This window comes from Quercus suber, unplaced genomic scaffold, assembly GCF_002906115.3.
Source record: "Quercus suber isolate HL8 unplaced genomic scaffold, Cork oak 2.0 scaffold_174, whole genome shotgun sequence".
NCBI classification, from domain to species: Eukaryota; Viridiplantae; Streptophyta; class Magnoliopsida; order Fagales; family Fagaceae; genus Quercus; species Quercus suber.
The window spans coordinates 180,600-204,355 of NW_027069634.1; the positions used below are offsets into that span (position 1 = coordinate 180,600).

The 23,756-nt window shown below is 34.2% G+C and overlaps 2 protein-coding genes across 2 annotated transcripts; one reads left to right on the forward strand and one right to left on the reverse strand.

Moving 5' to 3' along the window:
* Positions 1–4,396: 4,396 nt before the first annotated feature.
* On the forward strand, positions 4,397–6,398 carry LOC111992770 (beta-1,6-galactosyltransferase GALT29A). The gene has a single exon (XM_024024628.2). The coding sequence runs from the start codon at positions 4,860–4,862 to the stop codon at positions 6,138–6,140; it is 1,281 nt and encodes a 426-aa protein (XP_023880396.2). The 5' UTR covers positions 4,397–4,859; the 3' UTR covers positions 6,141–6,398.
* Positions 6,399–10,353: 3,955 nt separating this feature from the next.
* On the reverse strand, positions 10,354–15,711 carry LOC111992772 (protein ADP-ribosyltransferase PARP3). The gene is given in 22 exon segments (XM_065778127.1): positions 10,354–10,720; positions 11,114–11,296; positions 11,401–11,466; positions 11,468–11,545; positions 11,647–11,730; positions 11,831–11,932; positions 12,159–12,336; positions 12,338–12,366; positions 12,448–12,615; positions 12,677–12,755; positions 12,946–13,073; positions 13,172–13,221; positions 13,224–13,399; positions 13,483–13,616; positions 13,706–13,880; positions 14,094–14,163; positions 14,256–14,313; positions 14,422–14,535; positions 14,753–14,949; positions 15,329–15,587; positions 15,589–15,624; positions 15,685–15,711. Coding segments are annotated over 22 exon segments (2,460 nt in total). The 3' UTR covers positions 10,354–10,651.
* Positions 15,712–23,756: the final 8,045 nt, after the last annotated feature.

A 23,756-nucleotide genomic window follows, 5' to 3' on the forward strand; every position in this document is an offset into this window, starting at 1 on the left:
ATTAGGAGATGGGCGAGTCAAATGAATTTTTATTTATTTATTTTCATCCAAAACGACCGTGGTTTTAATGGATTAAAACTATTTCGTTTTACGCTTATGTGTTGAAATAATCACACAAACGTCATTAAGTCTATTTCGTTTTTATATATGTGGGGGATAAAAGGATCAGGCCCAAATTAACGGGCCGAACACCCACGAGAGAACTGTTTCACATCCGAAGAGAAGGATGAGTAGAATGCAAGGTCCAGATTGGAGCGGAATCCTCTGGGCAGAGGATCATCGCTTTCCGAGGAGGATGTCTCCAGTCCGAGGAGGACATTTCCTGTCCGAGGAGGAAGTTTTACCCTGGTATGATAGCGGAGACTAATTGAGCCGGAGAAAAGCCTGGTTGATCGTCCGAGGAGCCCACCTGATCAAGATAAGCTCAAAGCACACAGGCCCATGCCGAGGAGGAAGGAACATCTGAGGATGAACGAAGAAGGCCCAAATAGCCAAGGAACATCACCGAGGACAATCCTGTCCTTGGTGAACCAAGATCATAGAAGGGAAAAGCGGCACACCATCAAAGGCAGCCTCCCAGAGCATTCCAAAAAAAAGGACGAGTGCAATGGGCCAGCCATGAGAGTATGGTGGAAGAGCAATTCAAGGAGAAACTGTCACCTCTGCATTAAATGCCCACAACTAACGTTCTAACCGCATTAATGAGGAAATGACCCATAAACAGTGCTACCTTGATTGTTGCAACTCACAGAAGGTTTGGGAAGACGTTTGATGGGACAAGCACTCAAGTATGGGCTTGGATGATCAACAAGTGGAAGGTTAAAATCGTTTAAAGAGGATTATATAATAGGAGAGACCCACCATAGAGGGGGGGTTGGAAGAAGGGGGAGAAAGCATCATGGCGATCTCAAGAACTTCTGCAACCATTGTCACCCAATATATACAAAAGTAGAGATCCTCGGATTGTGCCGAGGACAAACTTTCTTTGATAAACTGAGTTCATTTTTGTTTGATCAACATAAAAACTCATTTTAACTGTTATCCATGCACTAAAACCTAGCTCTTTGACCTATTCTCTACAAATTCATTGTACTGGGTCTACTGAGCCAAGATCCCATTCATTTTTAGGCTTAGTCCGAAAATCGAGACCCTACAGCTATATAATTTGGGCAAAAAGGGCATTAGCTAATTTTGTCCTACAATTGTGTCTTTTTTTTTTATTACATTTTTTTTTAATTTTTATAATTTGATAGTTGAGAGAAAGGACATTTGAGCCTTGAATTTTTTCAGTAAAAATACTAGAAAGTATCAACCAATTGAGTTACAAGGCATTTGATACCAAAAAATTAAGTACCAAAAAATTAAGTTCATATGTACAAATTGATTTTTTATTAATATTTTTTCTAAAAGAAAGCAAAAAAGGTGAGTTACTTAAACAATCTCTTTTTCTTTTCTTTTCTTTTCTTTTTTTTTTTTTAATTTTTTTTCTGACTTGACCCTTGCCCTTCCTACTCCACAAATATGAAGTTCTTGTAATGTGACCATCACGTTACAGGTGCAAAGTGCTCATTTTACTTACCTTTTAATCACACTAGGTTCATCACCCATTTTTCTTCCTTTTGTGGAGAGCGCATCACCCAAATTAAATTGGGCTCCAACTCTCTTCAAAATACCAATTTAGTATAAGAGGTGTTACGTCTACAATATTTTTCACAATAAATTATAAGTGGTTAATAGTTATTGATTCTAATTTGAATCTACCAATAAAATTACTTTTCTACCCTATCAACAACAATTTATAATAACCTGCGACATAAAATTTGTTGTGAAAATATTGTAAAAATGTTGTGGATATAGCATTTTCCAAACTTTTTTGCCATGAATAAAGTGATCAAGGAGGAGTTAGGCCTAAAGTCAAATTAGGAGATGGGCGAGTCAAATGAATTTTTATTTATTTATTTTCATCCAAAACGACCGTGGTTTTAATGTATTAAAACTATTTCGTTTTACGCTTATGTGTTGAAATAATCACACAAACGTCATTAAGTCTATTTCGTTTTTATATATATAGAAAAAAAAGTTTATTTCGTTAATTTGACATTACTCCTAACTTATAAAGTTTAAAATATGATATGTCCAACAAAATATTATTTGCATAACTTACTTAAAAGGTGGAATAAGTCTCATTTAACCCATACAAGCAAAATGATAGGTTGTACGTGAAAACTTAGAACTCAATTAAAGCAATGGAAAAGTGTTTATTAAGTCCTCAAAAATGTGAGGTAATATATACATCACGTAAAGAACCGCGTTAATATATATATATATATATTATTTAAATATTCTAAATGGAGTTATATGTTCATGTATCTCCTGACTCTGTTTTTAGGCATTAACTAAGAAGGCAAGAACAAATTATATACATGCTTGAAATTTGATAAGATTAAAGAGATTCCATAGTTGACTTGAATGTGAGGTTGATTGAAGTCTAGGTTTCTATAGAAGATGCCTGTCTTCTCTACTACCCCACCATTTATTTTTTCATTTATGAATACGAAACTTTTGAAGCAGTCATTTCACATTAACATCATTGATCTTTACCAGAACGTCCTACCTCGTTTTGTAGCCTACCAAACCCACAATCGTCTTTTACTTTATTTTTTTTTGATGGAAAAACAAGCCTCTCGTCACTCTCATATTTTGGTTACTAGTTACTACCCAAAGTAAAGTTATATTCAAACGGGAAAATAAGGATAAATTGTAAATCGCCTAAAGTTTGAAGGTGTTTAAATTTTATATCATGAAATTTTAGAATTTGAATTTTACTTTTATGTCATGATGTTATATTTTGTTTATATCAGTAGCCTTTTTATCTGTATTTTTTGTTAAATGCAACATAAACTTATCACGTGAGTTTAATTTATCCAATAAAATGACGCCACATAATTTTGTAGCCTCAAAAATTAAAAATGACATGGCATAACACATTATTTTATTGGATGAACTAAACACGTATCACAAGTTTATGTAATACTAACGAAAAATATGGATGAAGGGACTGTTAATGCAAATGGAATAGAACTTTATATGGATAAAATCTAAATTTTGAAATTTCAAGATGTAGAATTTAAACACTCAAAAATTTTTAGGAGTGTAATTTGTAATTTAATTGAAAAATAAATGTGGAAGAAGATGAACCATGGAACAAAAATTTGCTTCTCAGAGGTTGGCATCATTAATAACTTGTAGATATTATCAAGATTACTATTTAGTTTTAAATGTCTTTATTTTGTGAGAGTAACAATCTTGCAAGATTGGGATTGATTACTGGCCTTGTAAGAATAATTGTTGTATTAAATTGTCACCTTCTCATTCCGATAATTAATTTTTTTTTTTTTAGAAGAATAATTAAATACTTCACCTTGGTTTTTTCTAGAAAAAAAATAATAGAAAGAGAAGGGCGTTACGTTTCATTCTTTTAAGCCATTAAAAATAGTAGTGACATTTTTGATGTGGCTATGCGTGGATTTAATAAATGTTACACAAAAGAATGAGACATAATTTAAATCCAACCCCAATTATAATACTCTAAAATATTAAAAAAAAAAAATCAAATTACTACTAAAAACAGATATAAATTTTCTTTTTTTGGCCTAAAAATCAAAATTTAACAGGCAAGCAATTATTCCTTTTTCTTTTTTTTTTTTGGCTAAAAAGAAAAAAAAAAAATCTCCAGTATAGACTCATCGAACTCATACCTCATATATCACAGGCGCTTTTTTAGAACTATCGTTCAACTTTTCACCTAACGAGGCAATTCGAAAACTCCTACCGTCAACCCACACAACATGCACCCACACAACAGGCAAGCAATTATTCAATACTAGAAGAAACATGGCCGGTTATATGATTTCACGTTTTCCAGTCATGTCGGCCATAAACATAATCATAATCGTAAACCAAGTCCAAAACCCATACAATTTTCTCTACAATATTAAAATGCATTTGAAGAAACGCACTCACCTGAACTTGATCTTAAGGTAAAGAAGGTCCACGCTCAAAATCAAACACATTCTTCCCAAAGTCCCACCTACACCACACATGACTCTCCCTGAGAAACACCCTATAATCACCACCCGCCCCCCTACCAACCTTCCCTTTTGATAGCTACGTTTCTGGATGTTTAATTGTGACTTACCCAAAAAAGAGTGGTGGGTTTCTGGGCTCTGATCCTTCTCTATTCTTTTCTAGATTTATATAGCACACCTTTTTTTTTTTTTTTTACTTATTATATTATTGTTGCCTACTTTTTTGTTTTCTTCTTCTTTTATTTTTTTTTATTTTTTTTATTTTTTTTTTGGTGGGTTTTGGAGTAGCTTATATAAGATAGTTGCTGCTGCACTAAAATGCATCAGCATCAAACCCAGAAATTAGCTCAACCCACCATTCCAATCAAACTTTCTCCTCAATAGTCCTACATTAATATTGGGGTTTGTTTTCTTTCTCCAAAATCTCTCTTTGATTGAGATTTTGGACTCTCTCTCTCTCGCTCTCTCACTTTTCTTTCATGCCCTTTAGCTCCTAGACACCCCACTCCCCACTCCTACTCTACCCAATCTTGACCTGGACCTCAAGTCTTTCTTTCTTTCAGCTCTCTCAATCTCACTCACTGAAAAAGCTTATAAATTTCCTACACACTTCTCGAACCAAATCCTCTACATTGTAAATCCAAAACACAACAACAACAACAATAAAACTCCCACTACCACTTTCAAGAAACTAGCTACTCAAAAAAAGTTTCAGCTCTCTTTCCACCATTTCATGCCAAGATTCAATCTTTCATCATCCCATCTCTTCCAATGTCCAAGAACACTCCTAAAACTGAAGAAGACAATGGATCTGACCCTGACCCAACAAAAACCAAACCGTACACGTGGCCGTCTTTAGCAAAACCCATGAAACTGCCACACCCGCACCCGCAAAAACGCTCCGTCCGCCCTCTATTCAGCATTCTCCTCCTCATAGTCTTCGCCGCCACCGTCAGCTTCCGCGCCGTGCTCCGCCGCGCCGACGTCAACCTCAGCCTCAGCCTCGGCGCGTGGTCCCCGCAGAAGAAAACCCACGCCCGCAGCTTCAACTCCACGCTCCTCAAATACGCGTCCGTCGACATCTCCGAGCCACGCGCCAGGCGAGAGATAGAGCAATTGCTAGAGGGCAACTTCGCGAGCCAAGCCCGGTACCGAACCTTCGCCACGTGGCGGAGATTCGACACCCACCTGGACCCCAGAGCAAGATCCTCCAACAGCATACCGGTCTTGCTTCGCTCCCCGAGGTTTTATCGGTACTGGCTGCAGTTCCGAACTGTCTTACACGATTGGGTTCGAAAGAAAACCTCGTTCGACCCCGAAATCATGTCGGATTTGACAAGGTCAGTTAAACTGCCATTAACTAACAATAGCAAGCGCTACTCTTCTTGTGCGGTCGTGGGCAATAGTGGGATTTTGCTGAAGAGCGAGTACGGGGAGCTGATTGATAGCCACGAATTCGTTGTGAGGTTGAACAATGCTAGAACCACTGGGTTCGAGCGCAATGTGGGGTCTAAGACCAGCGTTTCGTTTGTAAATAGCAACATTTTGCATTTTTGCGCTAGGAGAGACGGGTGTTTTTGCCACCCGTATGGGGTCGATGTCCCAATCGTTATGTACATTTGTCAGCCGGTGCATTTCTTGGATTACACCGTGTGTAATTCGACGCACAAGGCGGCTTTGGTTGTCACGGACCCGAGGTTTGACGTGTTGTGTGGGAGGATTGTGAAGTATTATTCGTTGAAGCGTTTCGCGGAGGAGACGGGGAAGTCGTTGGATGATTGGGGGGTGGTTCGGGATGGTGCTAATTTTCACTACTCTTCGGGTATGCAGGCTGTGATGTTAGCTTTGGGGGTTTGTGATAAAGTTAGTGTTTTTGGGTTTGGGAAGTCGAGTTTGGCCAAGCATCATTATCATACTAATCAGAAGGCAGAGCTTGGGTTGCATGATTATGAGGCTGAGTATGCTTTTTATCAAGATGTCATTGAGAGGCCGTGGAAAATACCGTTCATTTCGAGCAAGTTCAAGTTTCCTCCTATGGTAATATACCAATGACCCCTTTTTTTTTTTTATTTGGGATTCTTGAATTTGTTGTTGTTACAATTGGTTGATTTGTTTGTCAGGTTCAAATTGTTGTATTTATGTTGTAAAAGTAGCTCTTCCATAGAGAGAGAGAGAGAGAGTTGGAGGAACACAAATGTTGAAAATTTCTGTTTCATGTTCTGGCCCTGTACTATCAAAGGTAGTTTGGGGGTGGTTTGCAAGTGTAAAATTGGATTCTGGGAATATGATTCAGGATTGGGGTTCACATTTCTTCTTGCTCTTGTTGGGACCGAATTTGCTTATCTCTGATACTTCGATTTTTCACATGCTTTTACTTTTCTGAGACAGTTACATTGAACACATTAGGCATGGTCATATTGTGGTTAGTGTTTTAATGGATAAATATATCACCTACAACTTGTTTATGAAGGTTAGATTTTTTCACTTGTGCCCTGCTCAGGTTGTCATGGTATATCCTGATCCCTGCGGGCTTTCAGGAAGACAAATGAATGGAAGTTTTCAGATTTCAAATCTGGGTACTCATTTATTTATATAGGATTGAGTCATGTTATACTTTTACAACTGGTACTGAATTTTCAGCAATTCTAACAGGAATTTGGTCCAGTGGTATGATACTTAATAAAATAGAAAAAAGGTACTTGAATGCATAATATGAAACTGATTTCAATCAATGGAGAATGAATAACTCTTCTGCATTATGTTTTTGACAGGCATGTAAAATTGGAGTTATGTTAGTATGCAATGCATGTAAGACACAATTTTAGTTTACCTTGTAGTAAACTAGTAATAGATCACCAATTTTTTTAAAATTGATTACTCACAAAGACAAAGTTATGCATTATCAGATCCAGTGACTTGTAAAGTTTCCAGTTTACTTAAAAGCTGCATTTCAAACAATCTATTTGGTAGCATCCATGCAAATAATGAATTAAGGATTGTCTGTATTCTTATGGCTATGCATAATATATGACAGGTTATTCTTTAGTTATATTTAATGATCTTTTGGAACCTTGAGAAACTTATATTAGCCTGTTGGGTGCTTTGTTGATGATCTGTTGTTGAAAATTGGATTGTTGTTATCAGGATACAAACCATAGATACACAGAAATAGAAGTATTTCCATTACAAAAACTTAAAGACGGTTATATTGAGTCCATAGGACAAAATATAAAAGGAAACCAGGGTTTTTAATTGACAGAGTTTTATCTGTTGCTTCCATGACAATTAGAAGCATAATCTGGACTTTTACAGATTAAACCGATGGAAATAACTAACATTTCCTTCATCTAATATTACTTGGACCCCTGTTCTTCTCATCTGGCTGATTGAATATTCCTGCTTTTAGGTTTGAAGTGTACCCACAGGTGAGGGCAATTTCCCACTGAAATTTCACAATTTTGTGAGTTTGTTTTTTTTGCAGTATCGAAAATTTTGATTAAGGGTGTATCTGGAGGTGCCTGATGTGCAGAAAAAGAGCTTTAAAACTAATGGTCTTTTAGCAGAAATTGCTTCATGTTTGGGAATTTTGTTTAACTTTGAGTTTATGCATTTGTTTTGAGTCTTTCGACGAAAAACTTTTTCTACATTTTCGGGTGTTTGGCCCAACTGAAAATGTTGGTCAAACCAAAATTGTTTTAGGTTTAACTAGTAAAATACACTGTAGGAGCCGTAAATTGTTTTACACATCCTTAAAGGCGTAAATTGATGGAAAAATGTCTTACACATTTTCGGGTGTTTGGCCTAATTGTTGGTCAAATAAAAAACAATTTCGATTTCACTAGTAAAATACCCTTCAAGCATAAAACATGTGTATTTGTACAAGCTGTTGGAAAATTGTGTTTTGAGTTTAAAATAAGTATTTGTAAAAAAGTTACGAGGAATTGTGGTTATAAAACAAAGTTTTGGGTTTTAAAAATGATCTTTTTAAGTTCTCAAAACGTCTAACCAAACCAGACTTAACAATTTACAGCTCACTAAGACCCAACATATTCTTGTCTGCCCCAACTCACCACCATGCCGCCGTTGCTTCTCCCACTGTCGACCACTACGTTGTCACCGATCATGAGCCACTGTGTTGTGAAAAGGAGCTAGCATCGCTCTCCTTATGCGCACAGCGATTGTGGAAAATCTTTCTCCGATGATGAACCCAAAACTAAATTAGGACTAGCAACCAACTGGCCTCAGCCAGTGTCCCAGTCATCAAAGAAAAAAAATCTCATTCCAGATATTGTTTTGCATTGTGGGGGCTTTTTTCCCCCTCAATCAATTCTTAGAAAATTTGATCCTTATTTGTAGATCTACAACTCCTTCGAAGTATTTTGTCTGGATTTTTTTTTATCATTATGTTATATTTTGTGAAATCGTGGTGGATTTGTTTGTATTGATGATTTGTGTTCGTTATGTTAGATTTTGTGGGATTATATTATTAATATGGTAAATTTTGTGTTCATGAACATTTTAATTTTAATATAATTTTTTATTTATTTAAATTTCAGCAAAAACCAAACTCTTGAAAATATTTTCTAAAGCATTTTTAAGAATGCAATAAAAAAAGTTGTTTTTCTTTAAAATATTTTTAGCTGAAGACATTTTCTATCGGAAAATGTTTTACGTTGAAACAAACAATTGTAACCTTTATTAAGGCTCCTAAGTATATTTTTCCAACTTTAATAAAAATATTGAATTCACAATTTGACGTACATATTTATTTTTAAAGATTATACTTTATTGCTCCTGTTTTGGCTGAGAGAGAGATTACACTAATAATCATAATAATAGTTAAACAAACATTAATCATTAATTAAATTAATATTTTTTCTGAATTGTTAATTAAATTAGTTGGGTTTAACTAGGAAAATACAAAACAATTTTTATTGTGCCAGTCTTTTTTCATTTCTCATATTTAACAGTTTTTTTTAACAATTAGTACAAAACTATTTTAACAACTTTAAAGCACTTTAACATAAATTGTTGTTTGTTAAATGCTCTAATGTTAAAGTTGTTTAAGTTAAACATCTTTATCACAAAAGCTCTATAAAAAGAGTTAAAGGACATTAAGTTTCATAAATTGGCATTAAAAAAAGAAAAGAAAAGAGGAATGTAACTAGGTCTAATAAAAACACTAAAATATGCTAACCATATTGACTTATTAGTACCATAAAAAAGCAACCATACAAAGCATGAGATTCATAGGAAGAATGGAAGAAGAACCTGAAACCAACCTAGGCGTGCAGTTACGTTATTAATGCAAAAGACCAGAGCTCAATTACATAAAATCTACATGTATTATTGAGATATTTTCAAATTGTCAAATTTTCTTTTACTAATAAAAGTTCTGCCTCCAATGAATAATCTTTTTTAAGTTTTAAGGGTCCAGCCGAAGAAAGAGCAGGGTTTTTAATCCATTCATCAAAATGACTTGTTGTTTAGAGCCTGATAAGATATTAGCTGGGGTCGCATGACTTTTTTTAATTCAATCATGTCTTTATTGAAAGTTTTATACACTATACATCAATTCTTGTTTTGATGAATACTATTATACATTATTCATTGAAAGTTGTATAGACTATATATTAATTCAATCATATCTTTATTGAAAGCTGTATATATTCTTTTTTTTTTTTTTAGGAGCGCTGTATATATTCTTTTATAGATATGGATTGAGAGTCTTGGTATTCTAATGTCTCTCTGTTAAAAAAATAAATAAAAAAGAAGAAGAAGATAGTCTGATATCGTCATCAAGGGATTATGCCACAGACCCACACCTAAACCTTTTTTTTTTTTTTTTTTTATAAAAAAAACAACAACAACAACAACAAAAAATCTAAACCTGAAAGGGTCGCTCTATCTACTTTTCTACGCCTAGGCATGGAGTTTGGTTGGAGTAGGACCTATGTTCTGTACCAAATCTTCCCTAACAGGTAACACTAGATACGGCACTCAATTTTTCTGTTAAGTAATTTGCTTCGTATAAATGATAAAAACATTTAAAAACATGAACATTTTGGTAACATCATTATCAATCACGAGCACCACTAATTCTTTGGACCGTGATCAGATAGTCAAACCTGATTTAGCACCAACAAATGTATTATATATGTATTGTTCATCTTTGTATGGATGTTACTTATCTGCCATTCAAACATTTTGCCTTCTAGCTTTTGCTTCACATTGGACCAATTTGACTATACCCCTAATAGTGTGTACTTTTGTTTCTACAACAAAAGATTATGGTCCTGGAGAAACCCAACTCTCTATTAGTAATTTAGTACTAACATAACTTTAGGTGTAAAAGAACAACAGATAGATTATAGACATGGGAGGGTTATTGATGATTATATACAACAAAAGATACATCAACATCATCAGCCACCTGATACAAAGGTTCCATCTCCATACAAAAAGTTAGAGCAGGTACAAGAGTGAGTGAGCTAAAGAAAGAGACTGAAAGAACAAAACAGGACCCTTCTTTGCTCTCAACAGCAATTCTCTTCTCCTATTCTTCACTCCTTAGTCTCCATCACCACACCCTTCTCTTCATACTTCACTCCCACCAAGAACCTTATGCTCACCTACACCAACACAACATAAGCAGTTAAGTACTACATGAAAATTTGTTATTCAATAGCCCTCCACAGAGTTGCTTGTTAGTATAATAAATTAAGGATGCATTATTTTTCACTTATTTTACAAGTGTTCGAGATAGCTTATTGTGATTTGTGCATAATTAAAAAACGAAAGGGATATTACTCTAATCTCAATTTATCCAAATTACAATAGTTGAGTGCAATGTCTTATTGTGATTGGTGCATAATCAAAATCATATCAATGATAAACTTAAATGAAAGTGATGTTACTCTAATCACAATAGACCCAAATGAAAGTGATCTAATCACATATATAATAGTTCGGCAGCTGTTAAAAAATTGTGAAAAATGTTACATAGCTAACATTACTTGTTATACATGTTTAGGACCGTAAGTAGCATACTCATTGTATTCAAGGGGGCTATCATTGTGCTCTGAGGGAACCAAGCGACCACAAGTTACTTTTATATCATCTTTCCAAACAGAGTGTTCTGATTCATCAGGCTTCTTTCGACCCAGTCCCTTCACCCCAAGCTTCTTGTCTTCCAAGGACTTGGTATCCTATTTTAACAAATTTCAATATTTCAATCAAGGGTTTGCAGCAAACTGTGTCAACACACACACACACACACACACACAATGGCTTAGAACCAACTTATATATACCTCAGGTGGACTCTTTAGCTCAGTAATTTGATCTCCTAGAGAAGCAATTGCGAGGACCAAGAACCCCTTCTGGCCTGTCTACTGCAGTGAACCCATATCTAGCAGCTTCTGCTGCAGCATCAGAACAAACTATTGCCCTGCCAAACTGTGACAAGAACCACAAGATTGGTTTAACAGATTTATGAACTGTATAGATAGAGATGAAAAATTGACAATCCAGTATAAATAGCATTTAAAAATTATCACCATGTAACCCGGGACAGGTAGATGACACAATGATGGCAAGAATCCTTTATGCAAGTGCCTCAATAAATTTGAGGTGTGGGTGCCCGTAAAGAAAATTTTGTATACAACTTTGAAAATCATCCCCCAAAACCTACAGGAGAACTAAAACTGAATGAAGAGATTATAGTAGAATGAGCTTCTTCCCACACAATAAAAGGACTTTGTTTGGTAACTTCTTTATTTCATCATAAGAAGAGTGCGCATTTGTTTCCACAGCAAATATGTTATCAACAGACATACCATATTCCTATAAATTATAGAGGTTCAGAGTTTCTATTTTTAACTTTTTAAATAGAAGGTAGAGAGGCGACATTGTTCGAAAATCATGACCAGGACAAATTATGAAGTGCCCCAAAAGCTTAAACTGTTATGAGAATTTGTAAAGTGAATTATTTAACTATTATTCTTACAGGGCGTCTATTGATCTGTAATTGCTAGCAAGAAAGAAAATTCCATCAATTTGCATGACTCACAATATCTCCAACTTTGACAGGTTCATAAGTTTTCTGCAGATAGTTCAGGATCATTTTGTAGTCATCAGAATCTTTATCAAGTGGTGAAATTGAGCATCCCAGTTTCTTGTATTGATCTGACAATGGATCATCAATGGTCGAGCCACTCATGTCTTCTATAAGGTGTGAAGCCACAGTTGTCTCGAACAGTTTCTAGTGCAGCTGCAGCCTAGAGATTAGGTAGTGTAGTGTTAATAGTTGTACAAGAATCTTAATGCACGGGAGACATAAGAACTTCTGTTTCCCTTACATCATCTGCAAGTTCTTGAAAGTCCCGAAAGATGAAAGGTCTAGTGGAGTGCATCAGAGTAAACCATCTTTGGCTAAAATCTGACCAAACAGCCTCAGCCTTCAGCCCAGTCTCTTTCCTTGATTTTACCTTTTCAATGAACTCTATTCACCTGATGATTATTACTTTGTCAGTCATTTTATAGAGTAGAAGAAAGACTTATAGAAGAAGATCCAGAGTGGGGTTTTATACATCGTCTCAAGTGAAAATCAGTGACCATCCCTATTGGTAGGTCTGGGGGATCATGTCCGATCTCCATCAGAGCATACCTAAGTCAGGTACAGAACATCACCCCAATAAAAAAGAAAAAGAACAAAATGGATAATGGACTGTCTGCATTTATCAATAAGTCTAGGAACACAACATTTTTCATAACCTTCTTCACAATATGCCATGTCAGCGGTTGTGAAAATGTTATGTTTCTAGTATCACTTGTCTGCATGTAAATCAAAATCATACTTGTATATCTCCTGACTGCACAAAACCTTCATGAAATTGGCAACCAAAGGCTCAAGCTTGCAGTGTGTGACTGCAACTCCTAGCTGCTGAAGTGCAAGACCTCCATGTCTCACTTCAATTCCATCATCCTACCAAGGGCAAAACAAAACTCTTTCAATCATTGAAAATAAAGCTTCACAAGTTAGCCTTGGGTCATCACTAAGAATAAGGAAAGAAGCAATTGTACCATGTCTATTGGAAAAAAATTCAGTGGCTTCTTCTGGAACTTCTTCTCGGCTCAAATTCATTTCCAGTTATTTCCTCAAAGAGCCTCACAAACTCTTTCACAGCATTTTCCACATCTTCCCACTGTTTGAGCCTCTCCTCTGCGTTTGGATCATCACCCACTCTACCTTTCTTATAGTACAGATGCAAGCCGCTCTCTGGCACTGTGATCAGTTGCATCACACAATAGCTGCACCAATCAAAATTCAATACTCAGTACAACGTAAAAGAGGTTGATCTGAAGCAGCATGGTAAGGGGTTTTGAAAAGTTACTCATTCAGTCCACGCCCTAAGTCGCAAAGAGAGAAGGCACAATTATACAGTATCCCATCTTTTTCGAATATCTCTCTGCCTTGCTCCCGCAATTTGGAATCCTTGTATACTTCTCTCTTACCATAAAGCTTTAGCTGCATCCACAGAGTGAGTTATTAGCACAAAAGGTTCAGTAGCTGCATTGTAGCTACTTCTGCTGAGGGTAAATGAAACAAGTCCATACTTCTGCTGAGAGTGATTCAAGTGCCTCGTCACTAGGATCTTATTTATCCCATGGAATTCCTTTCCCATCTACCGAGAGATCACTGACAACATCATAAGCTTCAAAGGGTTGGGCTTCTTTTTTCTGAATACTATCTGCCAACCAAGCTTCACTCACTACACGAATGCCTCTCTCCCTGCAAAAGATTGCAATCTCAGTCGATATTTCTTGTCTTCAAAAAGAATTGACAAGAAAATAATCTACAAAGGCCATTTGTTTTTGTGAAAATCGTGCAACTGAATTGGTGTAAGATTATATGTTCATAGCAACTTGTACAACTTCCTGAGCAATATATACATAATACTTTTCCAACTAGTGGATCTCTCGAGTAAATTGTCTCCACACTCACATTACTTCCACAAGTTTAGACGTGACACCACGCTCTCTCTCAGCTGGAGAAACAACCAGACAAGTCGCACCTGCAAAGGTCGTTACAATTAATTCCACCAAAGCACTGAGCATGAACATCCATAGCAGTTCGCAGTCTAAATTTCCAAGGTTGCCAAATTACCAATGACTGAGTTGGCAACTTTCCCTCCATGTTTTTCAATCCCTTTTCTCCAATAATCCTGCATTCACCATCAGCAATATGTACGTTGTCCAGATTATATAGTACTAAAGAAGCAAAGTAATGGCATCATGACTAGCAGTTGCAACAATATTGTGTGCCAACATACATGTGTTCAAGAAAGACGGCCCATCAGAGAGATCATCATTCCTGTAAAAGGTTTATCTGTAGTGACTAAATCCCTGTGAGGCCGGTGACTTGGATCCTGATACTTCTTTAGTAACTATGCAACACACAGAGAGAGATTTCAAATAAATAACCAGAATTTTGGGCACAGACAATAAACAAGATTTGAGGAAATGGAAGTACATCTGAAACAGGCCGGTGACTTGGATCCTGATACTTCTTTAGTAACTATGCAACACACAGAGAGAGATTTCAAATAAATAACCAGAATTTTGGGCACAGACAATAAACAAGATTTGAGGAAATGGAAGTACATCTGAAACAGGAGAATTGAGAACAAAATCTGGTAATTTGATTGGTTCTTGTTTCCTTGGAGGATCCTTGGTGTCGAAGGTGCAAGAAGACCACTCACTATAAAATCCTCTGCAAGAATAGCGTGTACCCGTGTAATCCAAATTGCCATTGCAAACTGGGCATTTCTCCAACACCCCATAAAACAGCAAATCTTGGCTATCACACAATTAAGTCGCCATCCAAAAAAGTCCACACAGTTAAGTCCAATCACTATATGGTACAAACAAGTTTTCACAAACAGGTTCAATGTGACTTTGCCTCTAGCATATTACCTGTGATACTACAAATTTTATACATAAAACAACATAAATTTTACAAATTTGTGTGTCACCAATAACAGAAAAGCAATTAAGACATTTATTTATTATGATGTTGGAGAGGCATTAACCACCGTCATTGCCATGTTAGTTTGTAAGTAAGCTTTAAGCGTGTAGTAAACTTGGTAGTAGGTTTAGTATTTTTCTCTTGGAAATTATGGGGTGGTGGTGGTTCATGCTCTAAGACAAGTTTTGATCAAGTGGGAGTCAAAGAATAACATTTAGAGACAATAGCACTATCAGGGCTGGAGGAGTCTTCGCCATTAGCTTCCAGTATTTCACGCATTTGTTGGATAAAGAGATGCTCTTTAGTGGCTTTACAGAATTCTTCAAACTCGGCAGCTATCTCGGCCGCATCTTTTCCATTAGGCTGGCCGCTTTCATTTTCAGACTTGGGCTTTTTTGGAGATTGCTCTGCTTCATTTTCCTTGCTCTCTGCCTTCTGCTTCCTTGTCATGACCTTTTCTTCCTCACCAGTCACCAGACGCACGAGCATGAGACCTTTCCTCGTGAACCTTCACATGTTCAAAACAACCATATGGTGTTTAAGAACATTACTATAATGAGTATGAGACCTCCTTGTATATTTCATGGCAATCCATGCACCCTCAGGCTCAGACAGAGAGAAAGGTCTAATTGGTCATGTCAACTAAATTACAAAAAGATGGTAAAATACAAATGGCCAAAATATGTCAACACGTCAATTTTTGAAAAAAATATGACACAATACTTTCGTCAATCTTTGGAAAACATAGGACAAAATAGGCTACGGTATTTTAATTGTATGCCGTATGTGTGTTGAAATATTTAATATTTTAAAAAAAAATTATTAAATATATTTTTATTTATATTTTTAATATATTACTATGCATTTATTTTTCATATAAGGTTAAACTTATATTAAATTAAAAGTAAGATAATAAAACAGATCCATAAATATTAAAAGATATTTAGAAATTAGAATACGAATCAAGAATAAAGATATATTAAGTTTTAAATACACTGTTACTATTACTGAAACTGAATGCTCTCTCTTTGTTTTGGGAAAGGTTAATTTTTAAATGCACTATTACTAGTACTGAATGCTCTCTCCTCTCTTTGTTTTGTGAAAAAAGTATTTGATTTCTTTTGTTCTCATATCTTTTTTTTTTTTTTAAGGACACCCCTGAGATGAGAAGAGTTTTAGGCGACATAGATACAACACGACTACAACACTCCAAATGAAGAAGTGTACCATTTGTTCTTGCTTCTTAGGTTGCTCCCTACACTTTAGGGCATAAAATTTTAGTCCATAATTTAAAATTAATCACTACTTAATTTTTAATTACTAACAAATTTAATTACTTTTAGTTCCTCAAAGGTCACCCTAACAATCTTAAAATGATCTTTTAGTTCCTATTTCAGTTTTTAATTTGGTCACAAACCAACCTGTCTATCACTTACACGTGACCAACGGTGCTAAGTGAAAAGTAAAATTTCTAATTGTTACTTGTCCCTAGAGTTTCCCCAACCAAAAGTGATAATGATAGGACTAAAAATAACCACTTTAAATTTAAAGACAAACAGTTCATGATCTAAACTCTAAGGTTTAGACATCATCCGTTTATAATTTGGCCACATGTTTTGGTTTTTGTATATTGTAACTAAGTCATAGTTAAATATAGATGTAACAATGAATAGCATGGATTAAGAGCATCCATATAATACAGGTATATGGAGAAGAAAGAACAGACATATCCTCCTCGAAAGTTGAAATCGTTTGAGATTAAAAAAAAAAAAAAAAAAAAAAAAAACTGTTGAAGTAAAACTTGAAATGATCAAGAACGAACCTTCATCTTTCAGCTAGGACTTTGTCCCTGCTTACAAAAGAAAACAGTGAAGAAAACGTACTGTACAAAATCTAGCAGAACCTAATAAGGCTTAGCAGTGCAACATAGTTGGAGAACATAAGCTGAGGGACTCTTTTTAATGACAATGACCGATCTTGAAAGCAAAGGCAAACCCCCAAAGCGACGTACATGCTTTTACTGCAAAGCCTTATGCTCCTGTGTCGACAGCACAGATCACCATGTGTTGTAGGACATGTACATGTAAGATACGTGTTCAAATGGGTACTTTTGAAGGCCTAAGCCATTGACAAGTGGTATTCTAAGTTTTATAATGAGTGAATGTAAGGCTTAGATTTTGCTGCATAGTGCATGAAGACATGCTTTTGTGTCATTATTTTGCTCCGTTTGGCAGCTTCTTGAACTAGGAGCTGCAGAAGTAAATAAATGATTGGTTACAAAGCCTAATGGACATGGGGAAGAATGATCAAAACTGGTACTTGGGGTTGTGATGCTCTAGGTTTTAGATGGGCCAGATGCAGTTTGTGGTGTATTGGGCTGAGGGAGTATAGTTGTAAGCTGTATAGGCAATTATTGGGTCCTTTTTTTTCTTGAAAAAAATCCAATGTTATGGGGTTCGGTGCTGCTTGTCTTTTGCATGAGTCTGAGGCAGGACCTATAGTTTTGAACCTTTTTTTGTTTTGTTTTCAATTTTCATTTTTATTTTATATTCTATAAACTTGTTTTGAACTCAGGGCTTTCTGTTGGGGAAAATTTCACTTGGACAGATTTTTCAATTTGTTTTCATAACTTATAACATGATAAATTAAAATTGGAGTTTTATTATTTTCACATAATCTACTATTGACACCAATTTATGTATCAATCACAATATGTCGCATTAGTAGTTTTGAAAATTTTTACATTTCTTAACTTCATAGTTTGAAATACTCAAAAATAACAACACACAAGATAATTATTATTTGATATATTGTCCTGGACTTCATTCCAGGTTAAGCATTTATTTTATTATATAGATATGGTAGAATTTCAATTTATGCATTCACTCAAAGATAATTTCTCTTTATCATCAAGTTTAAGACAAGTTGTAGCGGGATTCAAATCTTAATTCTCTTATTCAACAACAAAAAATTTTACTAGTTGAATTAAATGAAACCTATAAATCTATATTAAACCGTACCAATATAAAGAGGGGAAACAAATAAAATGTTTTATGCAAAACTGTTTATAGTATTTTTCTTAAACTTCCGGGAATTTTCAATTTCATGAATTTTTTTTTTTAAAATGTAAAATTTGAATTATCCACGACGATTTTAAAGGTTGTTTATTGACCACAAAATTGAAAGCCAATATGGTAAATTTTTGTATGGTAAATAATTATAATGGAAAATGAAATATACTTTAACTTAAGAAGTTCCCCCACCCCCCCCACCCCCCAAAAAAAAAAAAAAAAACTTAAGAAGTGAAACTGAAATGGCCTGTGAAGTAACGAAATCCAGGCCCGGTTTATAGAAAGTACGATCTAAGGAGCAATGTACTTCATGGCCTGTTATCGTTTCAACATCAGCGGTAGCGAGGCCTTTTTACTGATCTGGGTTGGGCCTAGAGTGGTACACCAAATGTGGCAGCCCAGTAACTACGTTTCACCAATCTTGCTTCTTCCTATTCTTCTTCTTTAGGAAACTAGTGAGGGGGGAGGTGGTAAGGTTCGGACTCCAAGCATAGGGCACCACAAAAAGATATCATTACCATTATACTATTACTTGAATCCTATCAATCTTGCTTGCTACTTTCTGTGTTCTTTGTGTTTCGAACACATGTTTATGTTCTTTACTATTTCGTCAAGAGTATGACAAAGAGTCCATACAACAATATTTTAAACAAAAATTTAATTTGATGATAGGAAAATTTAATTGATGCTCTAAGGATATTGGTTTAGAAAATATTTTAAAAAAATTTTATGGATAAATTAAATTTTTCTAAAATAGTCCATTAACAAATACCTTAAGAGCACGTGTTAACCGGACCATTTGATAATTACAAGAGTTAACACCTTGGGACTCATAGGATAAACAACCATGGCGTGAATTTCTTGGCAAGTTGAAATCCATTTTGTGAATTTTCCACTTGGCTTGAAAAATATTTGTAAAGATACCTAAAAAACTTTTATCTTTCATGGAAGTGGTATCGCATGAAACGATCTCATGAGACCACCCTCTTACAACAAGTAAGACATATAGAATCTATTTGCCACCAATTTTTCATTTAATTTTTAGCTTATTTGTTTGTGTTTAGTTTTTAAAGCCTCAATTTGCTTTTAAGGCACTAAACTTTAAACCAGCTTCCCCTACCCTCAACTTAGTAATTAAAAAAAAAAAAAAAAGCTTCTAGACTTTAATCTGTATATCTTTTTAAAGAGGAAAATAGTATGGTGCTAACACATATCATCTTATGCATCTAACCTTATGATTTCATTTCACTATGAAATGCAAAATCTCAGAGAGAGAGAGAGAGAGAGAGAGGTTGTACCATGTGAAACATTCCTTGAAATTACCATTATTTAGGTTTTTACTTCAACAAAGTTTGCATTTATATCAAAATATTAGTTCATTAAATTAGCCAATAGAATATATGTATATATTAATTATCTATAGTTGTGCATTAATTATTTATATTAAATGAGTTTATATGGTTATTTTCATAAACTCTATATAAGAAATCATTTTTATTTGGAATAATAATAAAAAATTTAGAACGTGACATTCTTTCTTATATTTGTTTGCTTTGACAATAATTGAAACTAAAGCGCCATAAAAAATTAAATATTATTGATTCATATATGTGTGTGTGGGACTAACATTGTAATATTTAGTCTATGTGAAATATTAAATATATTTATTTTGTTATATTAATTATTTTAAGCATAATGATTGATTTTTTTTTTTTTAATGTGAGAAACAATTGATTTGAAATATTGTATTCTTGCTCAAATTTATTTGTTTTTGTAACAATTGAAACAATGTCTAAAAAGAAAGAAAAAAAAATTATTAACACACAATCAAGAATGTAAAAACAATAATTGAAGGATATTTGCATTTTTTAGTAGGCATAAAACATGCCTATCTATATTAGCCACTATTTCATGCAATTTTCATTTTGTAAACGCATATATATATATATATGATCAAATCACTACATTACTCTTAATGTCTTTCTATTTTGTCTATAAAATAACTAAATATTACAAGTTTTTAAAAGTAAATTTATTGAAATATTTTTTTATTATACATCGATAGTTTGGGTAGAGGATTTGAATCTTGGATGTTTATTGAAAATACTATGAGTTGCTAACTAGTTAAGCTACAAGATTTTTATAAAAACTTATTGAAACATTAGAGAAAATTAATAATAAGTTGTACCGCATATTGTGCAGGGACTTATCTAGTATGGAGTGGGCAAAGAACGAAAATTTTTTATTTTAAAAAACAATTGAAGGTGCTTAAGTTAGTTTGGTTTTAGTGTTAAATCATCCTTTAACCCGATTCTTTAACATGGGGAATAGTTAGATTGGTTAAGGGAAGATTGTTAAGATTTAGATTAGCAAATTTTATGTGCCAAAACATGTGGCATTAAGGGTTTTCGTGAATGTAATAAAGTTATTAAAAGGCCAAGTTAGGCGTTACTATGTTGAAGTTCAAGAAACTTGATCAAGAATCAAGCCATCATTAAAGTTAGGTAGAAATTTCATAATACCCTCGCTTGATTGAGTGAGAATATGAAACCATAGGTGTCAGTATTGTACGATACGTATCGTACGATGCATATCGTGTAGAAAAAGTTTCGTATCATATTGGCATATTGAACGGTTTAGACCCCTTAAAACAACCAGATTGGTTAGCCTAGATTAATTAGCCAAGTTGTTACTTAGTCAAATTATGCAATTCTAGGTTAAAGCAATCAAATAATCATATCAAGATATAAAGCAGCAGAAAATAAATGAACACAAGATATGATGACCTAGGAAACCACACGGTAAAAACCTGGGGAGGATTTGACCTAGCTATCCTCAAGGTAAACCTGAATCCACTATGCGAAAGAATCGAAGTTCATACAGAAGGACTACAAGCTTCCCGCTTGACTTCCTAATGCTACCCACCAGTAGAACTTACTGACACGACCACGTGCAAGCTCTGAATCCACGGACTCCTTCTTTCTTGAATTCTTCAATCAGCTACAAGCACCCCCGCTTGATATTTTTTAAGCTTCAATGGCAGCAACCAAGTTGATCATCAAGCTATTGATACTATCTCTAACTTGAAAACCCTAAGTTTTGTGTAAAGGAAAGCTCCTCTAAATCTCACAAGAGATTTACACAAAACAGCAATATATGAGCAACAATACAACTGGAGCAACCTCCAAAAACGTGGCTAGGGTTTAGTTTTTATACATAGGGTAAAAACATAAAACCCTAAACGTTTAATGAAGTAGGGCTGAGTTGGAAATTCTACAGAATAATCAACCTGTGCGATTTTCAATCGATCGAGTCTATTTTTCGATCGATCGAGCCAGGCCGAAAGTCCCAAGTATTTCTGCAGCCACTCGATTCCAACTTTACAATAATAAACCAACTTTGAGCAAGCCTAAACAAGACTGAATACATTGTTTTGATCATGGTTTGTCAACATTACAAATTAGAGTTCTAAATACATAAAATCCTAAGACCTTAAAACCTAACACATATTGTAAGTGCTCATGAATTGCACGATACAATGTGCGTATCATATGAATCGTATCGTATCATAAAATCGTATGTATTGTATAATATACAGACAAATACTTTAAAATGAGATTTTTTGTTTAAATTTGTACTATTATTTGAATCTAACAAGTTGTTAGACTTGTTTTTAGCAAAAAATTATTAGTTTACTTAATTTAGCCTACTAAAATAACATATTCATGAGTTTTTTTCCACTCTCTCCTACAACTGGACTACACAGTACACACTTACCTTTCACTTTAATATTTAAAAATCTATTTAATTTTTATTTAATTTTTATTGTTATTGTTATAAGTCTAAGAAACTAGAATGCCAAAAAAAAAAAATTATAAAAAAATTATTAAAATAAAAAGAACAAGAAGAGATAGTAAATGTTAATGATGAATAATGATGAAGAAAATTTTAATGAAGAAATAAATTTGCAAAATTATAAACATGATGATAGCGTTGACTTAGATGGGGTTAATTAGGTAATTTGATGAATACGATGAAAATAAATTATTATTTTTGGGTCATTTGTAATATATTATCACTTTTCAATTTAAGAAATTTGAATGTGTATGTTATAAACACATGCTAGTTTGATTTATTTAGTTAGTTTGTTAAATATTATTACATAAGTGGTGAATAAATTAGTTATTAATTAGTTGAATATATTCAAAATTTATAATGAATATACCGTTTATATATGTATATATATAATTTTTTATAAAATTTATTAAGTGTTTGTGTATCTTATGATACACGATACGGAAAAATTAAAAATTGATTTAAGATACGATTTACGTTTTGACAATTATGTATGGAATTAGTATTCCTAATTCTACTCCAAGGTTGAGTACCAAGAATCTAAACATGTGCCGTTCTGCTTGAGCATAAAGGCCTTAAATCAAAAGCCTAATTTTTTACCGTAATTAATTTCCTTTGAAACTAAATAAATTGTCAAATTCGTAAGTAAGCCCACTCACATTCCAAATTTATAATCTAGTATGGAGGGTTCGTTCCTGGTAGAGATTGTGTAGAAGAAGTCCAAAGTTTGAGGTGATGCGGTAGAAGTGTATGGGTTGTTTGCTATGCAAAGGTTTCGTAAATTGACTGTTGTAACTACTTCTATAATAATGTTCTTTATTTTACTTGTTTGTTTGTTTGTTTAGACCTCTTAAAAACAGATTAGTTTAACCTAATGAATTAGCCAAGTATTTACTTAAGTTAATTATGAGATCTAGGTTAAACACATGCAAACATATTACTTAGTATGGAAAAGTAAAGAAAACTGTAATATGATAACCTAGAAAACCTAATGAAACCAATCGTTTTAAGGTAAAAACCTAAAAAGGATTTAACCTAGTTATCCTCAAAATAAACAAATCCACTATGATAGAATGAAAGATTACAATAGATTTAAACCCTAAATCTAAAGTTACCTCAAGTGGAACTTAGTAACATGACCATGTATAGCTCCAAGTTCACAGATTCTTCTATCTTGGATTTGCTATGCATAAACTCTCCATTTGTGACTTTGAGATCCTACTCAAAGGTTTCGCAACACAAACTCTCTAGTTTATGACTCCAAGATCACCCTTAAAGGTTTAAATCAACAACTATGTATGACCTTGTTGCAGCAACTTTAGATCTACCTGTTCTAATAGTATGATAATGATTTTCGGTAGTGACTTTAAAAGGAGAAGACATAATACCTTTTAGATCTCAAAAGAACACTTCCAAAGTCATCACCAAATGTGACTTAGGGTTTCTTTTAAATACTATGTGAAATAGATCGGAAACCCTAATCACTTAATGGTCTTAACAAACTAATGGACTTTAATTAAATTCTGCAAAACCCATTTTTCGATCGGTCGAACATGTTTTCTCGATCGATTGAACCTGGCATGTTTCGAATTCTTCTTTCTGCAGCTTTTATGTTCTTGTGTTTTGACTTGTAACATCTTGAGCCATGTCTAATAAATCATATAAACTCTAAGATTTATATTTAGACAAATTTGTGCTCACAATTTGCCAGTAG